The 16,079-nt window shown below is 38.3% G+C and overlaps 1 protein-coding gene across 1 annotated transcript in view; it reads left to right on the top strand.

Annotated features, from left to right (window-relative positions):
* Nucleotides 1–5,784, top strand: part of DNASE2B (deoxyribonuclease 2 beta) — a 30,328-nt gene extending 24,544 nt beyond the window's left edge. Inside the window, exons 5-7 of the mRNA XM_054478582.2 lie at nt 1,600–1,761; nt 3,105–3,302; nt 5,294–5,784. Of these exons, the coding sequence (XP_054334557.1) occupies nt 1,600–1,761; nt 3,105–3,302; nt 5,294–5,634 (701 nt within the window). The 3' untranslated portion in view covers nt 5,635–5,784. The remainder of the gene's footprint in view (nt 1–1,599; nt 1,762–3,104; nt 3,303–5,293) is intronic.
* The last annotated feature ends 10,295 nt before the right edge of the window (nt 5,785–16,079 follow it).

Below are 16,079 nucleotides of genomic sequence, written 5' to 3'. Positions count from 1 at the left end.
TTTTTCAATCTTTTTTCAATTTAATATATCACAAATAACTTTCCATGACAACAAGTATTCAGAAGGTTCCAAATTCAAATGCCTTCAAGGGAGCAGGCAAATGATGTCAGCAAGTGAAAGGAGACAGTTACTATTCAACTTGCCTGATACGGACACAATTTTCCAGGAGGTGTTGAAAATTAATATTTGTGGAAAATCTCCCCAGTTTTTAAATGTTGGCACTAAATTCGAAGTTTAAAAAATATTCTGCAAGCCCAATAAAATGTATCCATAGGCTGGATTTGGCTCATGGGATGTCAGTTTGCAGCCTCTGATTTAGAAAATAGTTTGTAATGGTTGACAAAGGTCATGAACTTTGAAAGCTTTTTATTTAGCAAAGTTGCTCTCCTGAATGCCCTATTTACTGGGAACCCAACAATTTTCATAACATGCTACATTCTTCAACCTCTCCTCCAACAATCTCCCACACCATTCCTGCTCTACCCTGCTAGCTGCCACAAGGCTTTGGGGAAATGGCTGTAAAGAAGTAGGGCACAATATCAAGTGGAGGGGTTCTCTTGGCCAACAGATGCCCTAATATCCTATGGCATTTGTACCAGGAGGATAGGATTCCAGCAAATTGGCACACTCATCTGCACAGAGAACTCTTGAAGGTTATCCAGTTCCATTACACAACAGAACTTTCAATATTTTCCACTTTGACACAGGTATTGATTCTATTTCCACCCAAAGAACAACAGTATGCTTTCTTAAAATAGGCACTTTGAAAAAAAAATAACTAGAAGGCATTTGGTTTTTAATCTAACAATTAGGCAAACACGAGTGAATCTTATGTTTGCATAGTCATATGCAAACTGGAAAGTCTAGCTATCATACCAAACCTACCATGATAAATTTCTAAACACAAAAATAGTCAGATGTCTGTTTTACAAAGTTCTTTTTGGTATGTCACAAAATAATAAAAATCTTTCTATTTTCTTCCTTATTGGCATTCATGTTGTTTATTTTGCTCTAGAGATTTTTACAAATGTAATTAACTAGGATGCTTTAGCACAGCTTCCTTTTTTTCTCTTTGCTTCTTTTATTGGGCTTGTAGAAATAGTGACTCTTCTGCCAATAAATGAGCAGCAGTTTTTTATAACAAATTATTGTGAGTACATTTCTCCATTTGATATTTTCTCTTTCAACTCTGTTTTTTAGTTGGCTTTTGAAAAGAGCCTAGCTGCTTAGCAGTGAAGACACTCTCTAAATCTTGCTAGGTGACTGTATAGTTTAACAAGGTCAAATTCCAATTTAGCAAATTTGCATTCTGCCAAAACAAATTTTCCTTGTGATTTCAAAATGAAATTCCTCTTAACTCTTCACAGAATGGCTACCTTGGTTCCCTTTCTGTGGTGGCTTTTTATCAGTAATCAGGCAATGTGATATGTGCCAGAATTGTATTTGAAATCTTTGAAAAATAAGCATGATCCTTGTGATTATTAGCCTAATAAAACACTAGTCTGAAGCATAAATGGGCTTAAATGTTGCCACTGTGAACCCTATTATAAAAGAAGCTTTGTTTTTCTGATTTATCTTTGTTAAATGTGTCTTTGGTAGGTTTACTGCTGTGGAACAGAGTTCAAGGGTTCTGGCTGATTCATTCCATCCCTCAGTTTCCTCCAATTCCAGAAGAAGGCTATGATTATCCACCCACAGGGAGACGAAATGGACAAAGTGGCATCTGCATAACTTTCAAGTACAACCAGTATGAGACAATAGGTAAAACTAAAGTATGTGAGAAAAAACAGATAACTATGTTGAAGAAAGGATTTGGAAATATATTCATAAATGTGTCACTTCATTTGTTAGTCTAGTCATAGACCCTCTGATACCTAGATTCTAATGCTGGCTTTGCCATGGTGAGGTCTTGGGCAGGCTCGCTTACTGGGTTTTGGCTCTTAATCTACCAGTGCAGTCGTTGAACTTGATCAGGGCAGTAGTTTCAAATGTATTCAGGGGCCTGGTAGATAACCTATATGAGTGAAACAGACAGATGTTACATAGGAAGTGAGGATGGTGACAAACTGGGGTGTTGACTCACCTAGCTTCCCTTAAAGCCTCAGCTCCATCATATTGTGGCTCTACAGGAATACAAGCCTAATGATTACAGATCTCCATATTTCTCATGAAGTACCAGAAACCTAGGGGGTGTGTGTGTGTGTGTGTGTGTGTGTGTGTGTGTGTGTGTGTGTGTGTCAGAGAGAGAGAGAGAGAGAGAGAAACTGATTTCTAAATATGAGCTCAATCTTAATTTTGTTTTTGAAGTTTTCCAGGCCACATATTCCTTGTAGGCCACCAACATGACACCTCTGAGCCAGATAATCTCCTTTTAAGATTTCAAGCTCAGCCAAAAATACTTAGATTTGGCAAACTGTGGTGGGAAAGGAGAAGTAGGGACAGGTTCATAGCTAAATAGTAGTGAAAACCAACTGCCTATATAGAAACAGGAGGTTTAGAAAATGTTTTTCATCAAATTTCCATCTTATGGCAAGGATCACTGAGCTCCTCACCCAAGTCAAGCTCTAGTCTCACTAGTTGAAATCATGTAATGATGCTGAATATCACAGAGATTAGGCATGCACACTGAGGAGCTGATGATTCTTAAAGCTGTTTTGTACATGGAGTTCTCAACTTTTGTATATGTATATGTACATTTAGAAGAAAAAATACATGGTCTCCAAGTCCAGGTTACCTGGGTTTCAATATCAATTTCATCAATTACAAACTTTATAATCTTGGGTGTGTGATGTAAATTCTCAGTTAATTTATCTATAAAGTAAAGATAAGGATAACAACAGAATTTACCTGATAATATGGTTGCTGTGAGGATTAAATGAATAAACCCATGTAAAACTTGTAGGACCATGTCTGGAAACTAGGAAGTGCTTAACAGGTGTCAGTTATTTAAACAAAAGGTTATTTGAAGGCTATTGGTTTAAAGAAAGAAATGCCTTTGTTTTTGTGTTGTTTTGTTTTTAAATCCACAACAAGATCTATAATAACAGCAGGTATTTCCATTTCTGTCTTAATTCTCAACTTTTCTTTACTGTTTCTTGATTCAGATTCTCAGCTCTTGGTCTGCAACCCAAACGTCTATAGCTGTTCCATCCCAGCCACCTTTCACCAGGAGCTCATTCACATGCCCCAGCTGTGCACCAGGGCCAGCTCATCAGAGATTCCTGGCAGGCTCCTCACCACACTTCAGTCAGCCCAGGGACAAAAATTCCTCCATTTTGCAAAGTCGGATTCTTTTCTTGACGGTATGAAAGACCATCATCAAACAACATGCTATATAATTCTGCTGTTGAACTGACTAGGGATAGCTTAGAGAAATATTTTGAGTATTCAGAGAAAGAGAGATGAAAAAAGGGAGCAAACGAAAAGGAAAGTCACGGATCAGTTCGAACATCAGCCTGCTATACTTGAATAACCAGGTTGCTGAGTCAACCACAAAAGTATCTCACAACCAACCAGCCAGGGGCCAGTGAAAACTCACAGTCTCCATCCTCTGTTTGGCATGGGGCCATAGCCATCTCCATTTCTTCCATTCCCTGAGCAGTTACTTTAAGTCTTCTTTACTCTCAAGCCCTTTACACTACTCTGCCCCCTCACTCATAGCTTCCTTTTCTCCTTCATAAATAGAACAATGATCACTAGAGAGAAACCAGTTCAATATGCCCCCCCTCCACCCCTCCAACAATCTTATCTGTTCTCCTTCCTTTTTGCAGGGTTTTCCCCCACCCCCAAAGAAGTGATGCACCCCCTATGCTCTGAAACCTATCTCAGCCTCAGCATACCTTGATTTGTCCACTTGATCTGTTCTCTGTGTTCCGTTTCAGCTCTCCCACTCCCCAGGCTACTTCCTCATAACATACAAACATGACTAAAAACCCTCCCACAACTCTAAAGCATCTATGGCTCTATTTTTCCTTTTCTTTCAGATTTATTTTTTTAAAACTCATCAGGGCCTTCACTTGCTCAATGTTCCTTCACTGCAGTCTTGCTTCTGTCTGTAGACACTCGAATCTCTGCCCAGTCACCAATGGCTGTCTTAGATGACCTCACTGTCTTCCTTGCTTATTTGCTTCCATCCTTTATACGTTGAATAAAATTTACTGAATGCCTACTACTAGCCAAGCCCTGTGTTAGGCACTGGAGATCTCAAACTTGACAGGACAGAGATAGTCTCTGGAGAATGTGGCACTGTTGAAATTCTTTCCTTTTTGAAACTCTCACCTTCACTGATTTTGGGGAATACGCAGTCCCCTGGTCTTCCTCCCACTTCTAAGTTTCTTATGCCAGTTCCTCTTCCTCTGACTACTATTTAGGTGACTGGGTTGCCATGTGGCCCCTACCCTTCCTTATCTCATTCTACATACCCATGCTGGGCAATTCCAGCAAGCCCTCCAATGATTCTCAAGTCTTGATCTCTACCCCAGACCTCTATACTGACTGATGTATTTAACAGCAAGTGAGACATTGCTACTTGAAGGTGGTACAGCCACATCAAGTTCAACATGCCAAACTCACTGCATCATCATCCCCTATAAATCTACTTTTTCTTGTATTCTGCATAGTCACCCAGCCACTCCCCATCTCTTCTTTTTCTGACCCTTCTATCAAACCATCAAATTCAGTCAGTTCCAGATCCTTAATAACACTCACATTTATTGTATCTTCTCCAAACTCTTTGCCACTGCCATGGGTCACATCTGTGTTTATTGACACAGTTATTGTGACAGCCTTATGTTTTTCCTTTCTTCTTTCTAACCCGTCCTTCCCAATTCATCCTGCCCATTGCCTCTCAACTGATATTTATGATCATAAACCAGTTTCTATTAATTCTTTACTAACATTCCTTTAAAAATTCCCCATTGATTTCAGGAAAATCCAAACATTTTGGCATGATTTACAAAGTCCCTTGAAACTGGCCCTGATTCCTTCTCTAGCCTAATTTTTTCCAAAGGTCTTTCCAGGACAAAGACATATATTGCTTCATTCATTTTATAGAACAGAAGATGTTTGGAAACACCAACATCATCAGAGTAATGATGATAATAACTTACATTTGCACATCACTTTAGCATTTACAAAATGTTTTCTCATCCACTATCTCAATTATGTTGTTATTATTGTGCCTGCGACATCCACATATCAGGGGTGAAAGATGATTTCCGTTCCAGAGTATATTTTCAGGGACTAATCTAAGTGTAAATATCAACCTCCCTATCTTTCTCCTCCTAAACCCTAGACATCTTTGCAGCCTGGATGGCTCAACGGCTGAAGACACACTTGTTAACAGAAACCTGGCAGCGAAAAGGACAAGAGCTTCCTTCAAACTGCTCCCTTCCTTACCATGTCTACAATATAAAAGCAATTAAGTTATCACGACACTCTCATTTCAGTTCTTATCAGGATCATGCCAAGTGGTGTATTTCCCAAAAAGGCACCAAAAATAGCTGGACATGTATTGGAGACCTAAATCGGAGTCCATACCAAGCCTTCAGAAGTGGAGGATTCATTTGTACCCAGAATTGGCATATTTACCAAGCATTTCAAGGATTAGTATTATATTATGAAAGCTGTAACTAAACTTGGTGAAAGGACACAGGTACTATCATTGAAAACCTTGACAATGGGTCTTCTTCCATTACACCTTCTTTATATTTTAAAGGCCTGTGAATATACTCATAACCTGCATATCACAAAATAAAACATTTTTCTCTCATGTTTACCGTTTAATCTTCTATTTAATGGTAATTTATTTACTTTGCACTATATATCATAGACATAAACTATTATACACAACTGAGAACAGAGGAAATAAAAAGAAAAATATTTTTCCACATCAGTCAACTCCAATTGTTTATGGACTGACTGGCCACCTAGTAGATTACATTTCATCTCCTTCACAAAGACTTCCCTGACTCTCTTCCCCACCCTTTTTTGAAGAAAAGCAAATAACTCTCTCTGCGTATTCTTCCATGCTATTTGATCATATTGCTCCTAAAGTTCTTTCTCACTGGTTTACGGTTAAGACTTATTTGTCATTCTCTCAGCTACTACTTACTAATTGGATGATCTTGAGCCATTCACTTGGATTCTCTGAACCTTGATTTTTTTAATCTATGAAAGGGAGATAATAGCTAGGTATGTTCAAGCACCTAGCACAGAGCCTGGCACATAGATGACACTTAAAAATAATGGTGGCATTTGAGTTTGAATTCCAGAAAAAAAAGACAAATAAGTTTCAGAAATGAGTGATATTTTACAAGAAGAATGTTAAAGTCACATTAGGAGAAAAAACTGCATAAGTGTGACTCATCAACTTGAAGGAAATAAGGAAGTGTAACATAATGAAACCAGAATCAAATGCAATAGTCTTTTTTTTTTTTAATAATAGAGATGAGGTCTTGCTTTGTTGCCCAAGCTGGTCTTGAACTGGGCTCAAGCAATCCTCCCACGTTGGCTTCCCAAAGTGCTGGGATTACAGGTATGAGCCACTGCACCCAGCCAAATGCAATAATCTTAATTTCAATGTGTTTCTTTTTCTGGCATTCTTATCACTACTTGTAACTATTATATAAATGGATAATAATAAACTTGTGTTAAGTACTAATTGCTTAATAACATTTGACATATGTATTGTTCACAATTTCAAGCAGCTTACAACCTAGAAAAAGTAATCACAACAATAATAAAGCTAGCGCTTACTGAACACTTACTATGTAATAAGTATTCAACTCATATTAATTCAGGATTCATTACAATTTTTTTTTTTTTTGAGACAGAGTCTCGCTCTGTTGCCCAGGCTGGAGTGCAGTGACGCGATCTCGGCTCACTGCAAGCTCTGCCTCTCGGGTTCACGCCATTCTCCTGCCTCAGCCTCCCGAGTAGCTGAGACTACAGCTGCCTGCCACCACGCCTGGCTAATTTTTTGTATTTTTAGTAGAGATGGGGTTTCACTGTGTTAGCCAGGATCGTCTCAATCTCCTGACCTCGTGATCCGCCTGCCTTGGCCTCCCAAAGTGCTAGGATTACAGGCGTTAGCCACCACGCCCAGCCGATTAATTACATTTTTATTTAATCTTCATAACAATTCTATGTAGTAGGAACTGTTATTATCCCCATTTTACTGACAAGGAAACTGAGGCCTACAGAGTTTTAGGAACTTGCTTAGTATCATAGAGGTCCATCTCACCTCTGAGGCTATCGATCTTAATATCTCGATATCAACCAAAATTCATGGCACTAGTTCAATGACAAACAGAGAAAATACTAACTTGGTTTTCCTGTCAGGAGCAAGCATAAACTATGTTGTATGCTATCTAGCTAACTAACATTCTTGCAAATATAAAGAGGCCTGAAAAAAATTATTTGGCCTCTGAGAGAGCATCTGAGGCCAAAAAAGCATAAGTAATCACACTCTGGGGACTGTTGTGGAGTGGGGGGAGTGGGGAGGGATAGCATTAGGAGATATACTTAATGTTAAATGGTGAGTTAATGGGTGCAGCACACCAGCATGGCACATGTATACACATGTAACTAATCTGCACATTGTGCACATGTACCCTAAAACTTAAAGTATAATAATAATAATAATAATAAGTAATCCAAATAATATAAGAGAAAAATTTTAAAGTACAACATCCTGACTTTAAAAGTAAAGAGGGACAAAACTTGATCCAATGGTAAAAAGAGAGATGAATGAAAAGGCAAAAAAAAGCAAAAGTGAAGAAATTCTATTGGACTGAAAATACATAATAGGTAGGAGCCTTCTCCCCTGAATCTGAAGGAGAGGAGAATCATAATTAGATTCATGTAATTAAGAGTGTAGAAGTATAACAAAGAAAAAGAACATGCTGGCCCACTGGAGACACACGTTATGGATGTGATTCCTGCTGAAGGGGAAATAGGAAGTCGCCAGACTCTCCTTGAGGAAGAAAAAAATGCTGGAAAGGAATTGAACAGTCCTGGTAGTTCAAGAATACCTAATACTTACCGTGGGAGGGGTGTTGGTATATCTTGGTGATGGTAACTCCTTGTTGTAGAACCTAAAGGCAACCACAGTAAACCAAAGAGGGCTAATCTTTCTCAGGCATATGCCCAGGATTGCTACCCAGTCATGCTGATACCTGCAGGGAGACTGAGGAAGTATCTTTGGGAATAATATCACTGGAGGGAAACTGATACATTTTAGAAAATAGGGGATAATTTTATTGATTCCCTTTAGGAAAAACAAGGAGAATATGGGAGATATTAATGAATGAAATTTAAGTTCTAAATCATGATTTTAAATACTGGAATGAAATTAACCAGGCATGGTGGTGAGTGCCTGTAGTCCTAGCTACTCAGGAGGCTGAGGTAGGAGGATCCCTTGAGCCGAGGTGTTTGAGGCTGCAGTGAGCTATGATCACACCACTGCACTCCAGCTTAGGCAACAGAGCAAGACCTTGTCTCAAAACAGAAACAAAAACAAACCCCCTCCAAAACTGGAATGACATATTTCACTTACTGTAATATCCTCCAGGCTCATACCTGCTGTTGCACATGACAGGATCTCATCCCTTTTTATAGCTGAATAGTATTCCACTGTGTATATATACCACATTTTCTTTATCCATTCTTCCATTAATGGGCATTTAGGTTGATTCCATATCTTGGCTATTGTGAATAGTACTGCAATAAATATGGGAGTGTAGATGTCTCTTTGATATTCTAATTTCATTTTCTTTGGCTGTATACCTAGTAGTGGGATTGCTGAATCATACAGTAGAGCTACTTTTAATTTTTTGAGGAACTTCCATACTGTTTTCCATAATAGCTGTACTGATTTACTTTCCCACCAACAGTGTGTAAGAGTTTCCCTTTCTCCACATCCTCACCAGCATTCATTATTTTTTGCCTTTTTGATAATAGCCATTCTAATTGGGGTAAGATGGTATCACTGGGCGCGGTGGCTCACACCTGTAATCCCAGCACTTTGGGAGGCTGAGGCGGGCAGATCACCTGAGGTCAGGAGTTCGAGACCAGCCTAACCAACATGGAGAAACCCTGTCTCTACTAAAAATACAAAACTAGCTGGGCATGGTGGCGCATGCCTGTAATCCTAGCTACTCAGGAGGCTGAGGCAGGAGAATTGCTTGAACTTGGGAGGTGGAGGTTGTGGTGAGCCAAGATTGTGCCATTGCACTCCAGCCTGGGCAACAAAACTCCATCTCAAAAAAAAAAAAAAAAAAGATGATATCTCATTGTGGTTTTGATTTGTATTTTTCTGATGGTTAGTGACTGATATGGTTTGGTCGTGTCCCCACCCAAATCTTGAATTGTAGCTCCCATAATTCCCATGTGTTGTGGGAGGGATCCAGTGGGAGGTAACATAATCATGAGGGTGTGTCTTTCCCGTGCTGTTCTCATAATAGTGAATAAGTCTTAAGAGATCTGATGGTTTTATAAATGGGAGTTCACCTGCACACGCTGTCTTGCCTGCTGCCAGGTGAGACATGACTTTGCTCATCCTTTGCCTTCCACCATGATTATGAGGCCTCCCCAGCCAAGTGGAACTGTGAGTCCGTTAAACCTCTTTTTCTTTATAAGTTGCCCAGTCTCTGGTATGTCTTTACGAGCAGCATGAGAACAGACTAACACAATGACATTGAGCATTTTTTCATGTACCTGGTGGCCCTCTGTATGTCTTCTTTGGAGAAAAGTCTACTCAAGTCTTTTGCCCATTTTTAAATCGATTATGTTTTTTACTAATGAGTTGAATTCCTTATAAATACTGGATATTAATCCCTTGTCAGGTGTCTAATTCACAAATATTTTCTCCTATTCTGCAGGCTGTCTGTTCACTTTACTGATTTGTTTCCTTTGCTATAAAGAAGCTTTTTGGTTTGATGTAGTCCCAATTGTTTATTTTTGTTTTTGTTGCTCATGGTTTTGAGGTCTAGTGTAAAAACATCCTTGCCCAGACTGATGTCGTGTAGTGTTTCTCCTGAATTTTCTTCTAGTAATTTCATAGTTTTGGATCTTACATTTAAATCTTTAATTTATTTTGAGTTAATTTTTATATAGTAAGAAATAGGGGTCAAATTTAATTCTTTTGCATGTTGATATCCAGTCTTCCAAGTGAAATGAGCTAGGCACATTAAGACAAATACTACACAATCCCACTCATACGTGAAATCTAAAAAACTTGATCTCATAGAAGTTGACAGTAGAATAGTGGTTACCAGAGACTGGGGAGAATGTGGGAATGGAGGAGATGGGAAGAGGTTGGTCAATGGGAACAATGTTACAGTTAGGAGAAGTAAGTTCTGTTGTTCTATTTGTGGAGTAGAATGACTATAGCTAATAAAAATGCATTGTATATTTCAAATAGCTAGAAGAGAGGACTTTGAATGCTCTCACAGTAAAGAAATGATAAATGTTTAAGGTGATGAATATGCTGATTACCATGATTTGATACATATACATGTATCAAAACATCACACTGTACCCCATGAATATGTACAATTATGTGTCAATTAAATAAATAATTTGATTATATTCACACACACAAAAATATTGTAATGAAAGACAAGTCTAAGATGAGAGTGTATCTTACAAAAAAGTATAAGATTGTGTTTGGCTGGAAACTATTTAATGTGATTGTGGAGAAAGTAAAATAAAAAACAGAAATAAACAGAGTAGAGAATGGCAGTTCTAATGTGGAAATGCCAAACCATTTCTGCTCTGCCCTCACACTCTTCTTAGAAAAATAATTTTCCACAGTCTGTTGGTATTCAATGACCCTTTTCTCTCCAGGTCCAAATGACTGGACCAAGAGTGGGCTTGCGACATCAAAGAAAGTAAATCATAGGCCAAGCCAAGGCAATCAGATTTGGGAGAGAGTTTAAAGTAGAGGTACTAAGACTGAGTTTCCAGGATTGGACACTTCATCTGAAGGTCATGTGCACTGGAAATAAGATTGTTGTTTTCTGCCATATGCATGCCAAAGCAGAAAATGTAGGGCTGCAGAAGCCGGAGAATGGTGCAGACACACTGCAAGAAGCACAGGAGAACAGAAAGAATGAAATCAATCCCCAACTGTCCAGATGTCAATTGAGTTCCTTGCAGAGCTGAACTAGTCTCTTTGGCTATATAGTCTATGACATACCCCTATAGTCTCTCGTTAAATGCCCCTATTTTAAGTTCAAGTTAGTCTCAGTAGGTACCTGTTTTCTGCAAGCAAACAATTCTTGTCTAAGTCATATAGAAACAAGAATGATATTGTGATTGCAGATCCAAATCATTTCAATTGAAATAATCATTAAGACATAGGTCATAAACAATTCTCATAGTCTCATAATCTCAGATGTTTTACAGACTGACACAGAACATGAGTTATAAAAGAAGTAAACTTGCGATTGTAGCATAGGATGGAGAATATGCTTTCATAGGAAGCAACAGAAAGAACTTGGTGGGAATGAATAAGAAAGAGTAATGATGGGGCTTCAAATATTCAGACATTTACTAAGGATTTCATTCAGCTAGTATAATTCTTGATTAACTTTGGCTTCACTGACAATGCCATCTTCCAAAGAAATGAAATAACTAGAGGAACTTCCACTCTGAACCTAAGTCTTACAGACAAGGAGAGGTTTGTTGGTGAAATGAAAATAATGGGCTAGGCACAATGGCTCACGCCTGTAATCCCAGCACTTTGGGAGGCTGAGGCAGTGGATCATTTGAGCCCAGGAGGTCAAGACCAGCCAGGGAAACATGGAGAAATCCATGTTTACCAAAAACAAACAAAACAACAAAAATTAGCCAGGCATGGTAGCGTGAGCCTGTAGTCCCAGTACTAGAGGGGCTGAGGTGGGAGGATCACCTGAGCCCTGGGAGGTGATCAAGGCTAGAGTGAGCAATACACCACCACACTCCAGCCTGAGCAATGAATGACACCCTGTCTCAAAAAAAAAAAAAAAAAAAGAAAGAAAGAAAAATGATATCCTAGGAGAAAACTGTCCCTGGATGATCATCAGGGAAATAAAAACTGAATACAGTTGAAGTTTTAAAAGTCTGAGATTGAACTACAGAAGAAAATGCGATTCAGTGGCAAAAGACTCTTGAAGGAAATGCAGCTCAAGAGATTAAAATGAAATTCTATGTTATTTCTCCATAAGGAGGAAAGGGAGGAAGAATCTAGAGAAAGCAATGTAACTACATAGCCTACCTTCTCACAAACTCATATATATACAACCTAACTGTGTACATATTATGGAAAAAAGAGATCAATGAACAAGGAAAAACAAAAGAATGGCATCAACTTATACACAGAGTTACATGCAGGCTAACACCTCAGTGCTACTGATTGTAAAAAAAAAAAGTGCTAAAGTTAAAAAAATGGTTTATATTTATGTGTGGATCAGGATTACAATGGAGCTAATAGTTTGTGAATACCAAAAAAAACAATCTTTGTCTTTTTGTTTCTTTCTTCTCAGTAAAGGTGAATAGCATTTGTCTTGGTTTTGTGTGTGTTGCTATAACAAAATACTTGAGGCTGGATAATTTATAAAGAAAAGAGGTTTGTTTAGATCATGGCTCTGCAGGCAGGGAAGTTCTAGGGCATGACCCTGGATTCTGGAGAGCCAAAGTTAGGAGTGACAGGGTATCTGGTGGAAGAAGTTTCTAAGCAGTAAAGCACTCAAGAAGTGGCAGGAGTATTTTAATAGCTTACATTCGGTTATGGCAGCAAAAGATTGACCTTCAAGTGAAATTTGTAAGTAAAAGAGAAACAGAGGGTAAAAATTTGGAAAATTTGTTGCCTAGCCATATGTTAGAGAATGAAAGAGTATTTTCAGGAGAGAAATCTGAGGATGTATCCGAACAACCATTTACTAAAGAGATCAGTATGGCTAAAAGGGAGCTTGTGTTCGTCTATTTTCTGCAGCTATAACAGAATACCACAGATTGAGTAATTTATAAAGAAAAGATATTTATTTGGCTCATGATTCTGCAGGCTAGGAAGCCCACAATCTAGGGGCCACACTGGGTGAGGGCCTTTTTGCCACATCAAAACATGGCAAAAAGCATCACATGATGCGAGAGGGCCAGAGAGCACAAGACAGAGAAAAAGGGAGTCAAACTCCTGCAATAACTAAGCTGCTCTTGTGATAATAGCATTAATCAATTATGAAGGCAGAGCCCTCATGATGTAATCACCTCTTAAAGGTCCCACTTCTTAATATCATCACAATGACAATTAAATGTCAACATGAGGTTTGGAGAAGATATTCAAACTATAGCAGAGCCCAAGCACTTTTTCCAATTGAATCCATTAAACATACTCTTTACCAGGCATTGTAATGAACAGAAGGAAGAAGGAACGAAACAGATAGTTCCTGCTCTTATAGATTTTATACTTGACTCTGTCCTTAGCCCTCTTCCAAAAACATTTTAAATGATTTGTGTGAGTGTTTGGAAAATACACTTATTAAATTTGTATATGACATGCAGATAAGAAAAATAACAGATCCAGCAGATGATGAAACTGGCATCCCAAGGGATCTTGAAAGGCTAGCATATGGATTAAATCAAATAATATTAAGTATAATAAGAATAAATGTTAAGATTCTTCCCTTTAAACAAAACAAAATAAAACACAATGTTCACCACAGATACATAGGTTGAAGGGAAATATAGTTTAGCAACAGATGATGTAGAAAATTATCCAAAGGTTTTGGCAGAAAACTCAACATGACTAAACAGTGTAATTGGCAGAAAAAAAGAAAAAAAATACAATTTTTAATTGTATGAACAAGACATATCCTAGAAAGGGTGAGGAAATAGGCTGACTGTAACCTGTATTTGTGGTCCAGGTGCCACCCTTATGAGTAATATAGGTGATGTGTAAAAGAAATTAGCCAGAATGGGAACAGCTCCTGAGATTGCAGAAGGAACAGTAGAAAGAAATGGAATTGTTTACCCCTGAACAGTCTCATTAGGGATAGCATAGGTGTCTTCAAATATATAAAGCTGTTCTGTGCAAGAGGGTCTACACTAGTTCTATATGACGCCTAGAAGCAGAGCTAAGATAAAGGAATAAAAAGTCAAGTGAGCCAGATTCAGCTCAAATTAAGTGCAAACTATATTGTCCAAATCTCCTGCCATGGCCTATGAGCTCCACAGGATCTTCCCTGGGCTCCCTCTGTAGCTACATCTCTACTTCTCGCCTACCCACTCGCTACACTTCATCCATTGTCCTTCTTCCTATTCTTCAAACTCACCAAATCCGATCCCACCTCAAAGTCATGCACTTGTTCTCACTGTCTAAAAAACTTTTCTCCCAGATGTGCACAGAGCTGGCCCCTTCTCATCATCAAGGCCCTCAATATTAAAGAAATTCTTTATGAGAGGTCTTTCCTGGTCACCCTATTTAAATTAGCATCTCCAATCACTTTCTAACACAACTCAGTATTTTATTTTATTTTATTTTAGCATTTACCACTATATAATATTATCTTTATAAGAGGATATAGATTTTAGAGTCTTGCTCACTATTGAATCCCCAGTCCCTAGTGTAATGCCTGAAACATAGTTGTTTAGTAAATATTGGTTGAACGAATGAATATAAAAGACAGCAATATCTCCCAAGATACGTGTTTGAGTGCAGACTAAAAGCTCATTGGGAGGGTTGTGTAGAGGGGATTCATGCATAAATTGAGGACAATCATAAAGTCCTTTTCAGTACTGAAATTCTATGATTAAGTACTAAATTGTGAAACACATTTTAATTATACTATCAGTTCAGAGAGATATGATTAATAAAGCCCAGAACAGTCAAGAAGCCTTTAATGAAGAGGTGGAAATTGAGGGCTCTTCAAGGATGGGTGGAATTTGGACAGTTGGAATGGGAGGGAAAGGATTTCTAGAAGGAAGGACCGGTGTGAGCAAAGTCTCAGAGGCAGACCTAAGAACCATACAAGGAGAAGACTGTACGGAGCTAGGCTTGACAAGAGGAGAGAATGTGGATTGGGAAATTGAGAAAAATGAGATAGACAGGTAGAGTGGGGCTGTAATGCAAGTAGGACCTTAAAACCAAGCAATGAATTAAACTCAGTGAGCAAACTCTGAAAATTCTTGAGGAGATAGATGAACACCATGATTTCCTGCCTAAATTAATAATATCTATAGTTATTTCCATAATGAGAACCTAATATATAGTAGGTGCTCAATAAATATTTGCTTATTTATCATAAAATGATCATATTATTGAACATCAGCAGGCTATCTGCAAGCCTGTGTAAGAATGAAAATGAATTTGCATATACTCTGTCACTCAGATTCCTTTGTCATCAGTGTCCTGCAGATAGCTGGCTCATCATGGTCAGGTGGAAAAGATGTCCTCTACTGTAAATAGACAGCATCTGTGACCTATGACTATGACCCTATTAGAATCACATTCCATACAGACCACTTGTTATAACCTGATATATGAGGGAGTGCCATATTGAGATTTAAATGATGTCTTATCCATCTCACCAGCACTTACATAAATGTCGTCTTTTCCAATTAATCACTTTAAAACTGAATGCAGCCAAATGAATGTAGTTCTTTTGAGCTAATCACTTTAAAAGCCCATACCCTAGTCTCATTTTTTTCCACCCTTTCTGACAGTTCTCTTTAGAAAAGGCTTTCAGAAGCCCCATACCAGCCAAACAAGAAAAATGTCTCATCACTCTGTAGGCAGTGTGTTGCCATGTAACTCTTGCCATGTAACTCTCTGCCAAACACCCTTTAAAGCATCCACACAACTCCTTGCCTTAAGCGGTGATGGTTAGAGATCAAGATCCAGGCTTTCCCTAGCCCCATTACACTCTTTCTTCCTTGTTAACTGGCCCCTCTTTTCTTCTCTTTCCACATGCCCGATTTATTTCTAATATTGCTTGATTTTTTTCCTGTTGTTTCCCCATATTTTTTGCAAAGCTCTTTGAAGGAAATGTTAAATATATTAGTGTTATTTGAATCAATTAAGTATGACATCCCATGAGAAC

Source organism: Pongo pygmaeus, chromosome 1, assembly GCF_028885625.2.
Source record: "Pongo pygmaeus isolate AG05252 chromosome 1, NHGRI_mPonPyg2-v2.0_pri, whole genome shotgun sequence".
Classification (NCBI taxonomy): domain Eukaryota; kingdom Metazoa; phylum Chordata; class Mammalia; order Primates; family Hominidae; genus Pongo; species Pongo pygmaeus.
The sequence above is the reverse complement of the archived record's forward strand: the minus strand, read 5'-3'. Positions and strand labels throughout refer to the sequence as shown.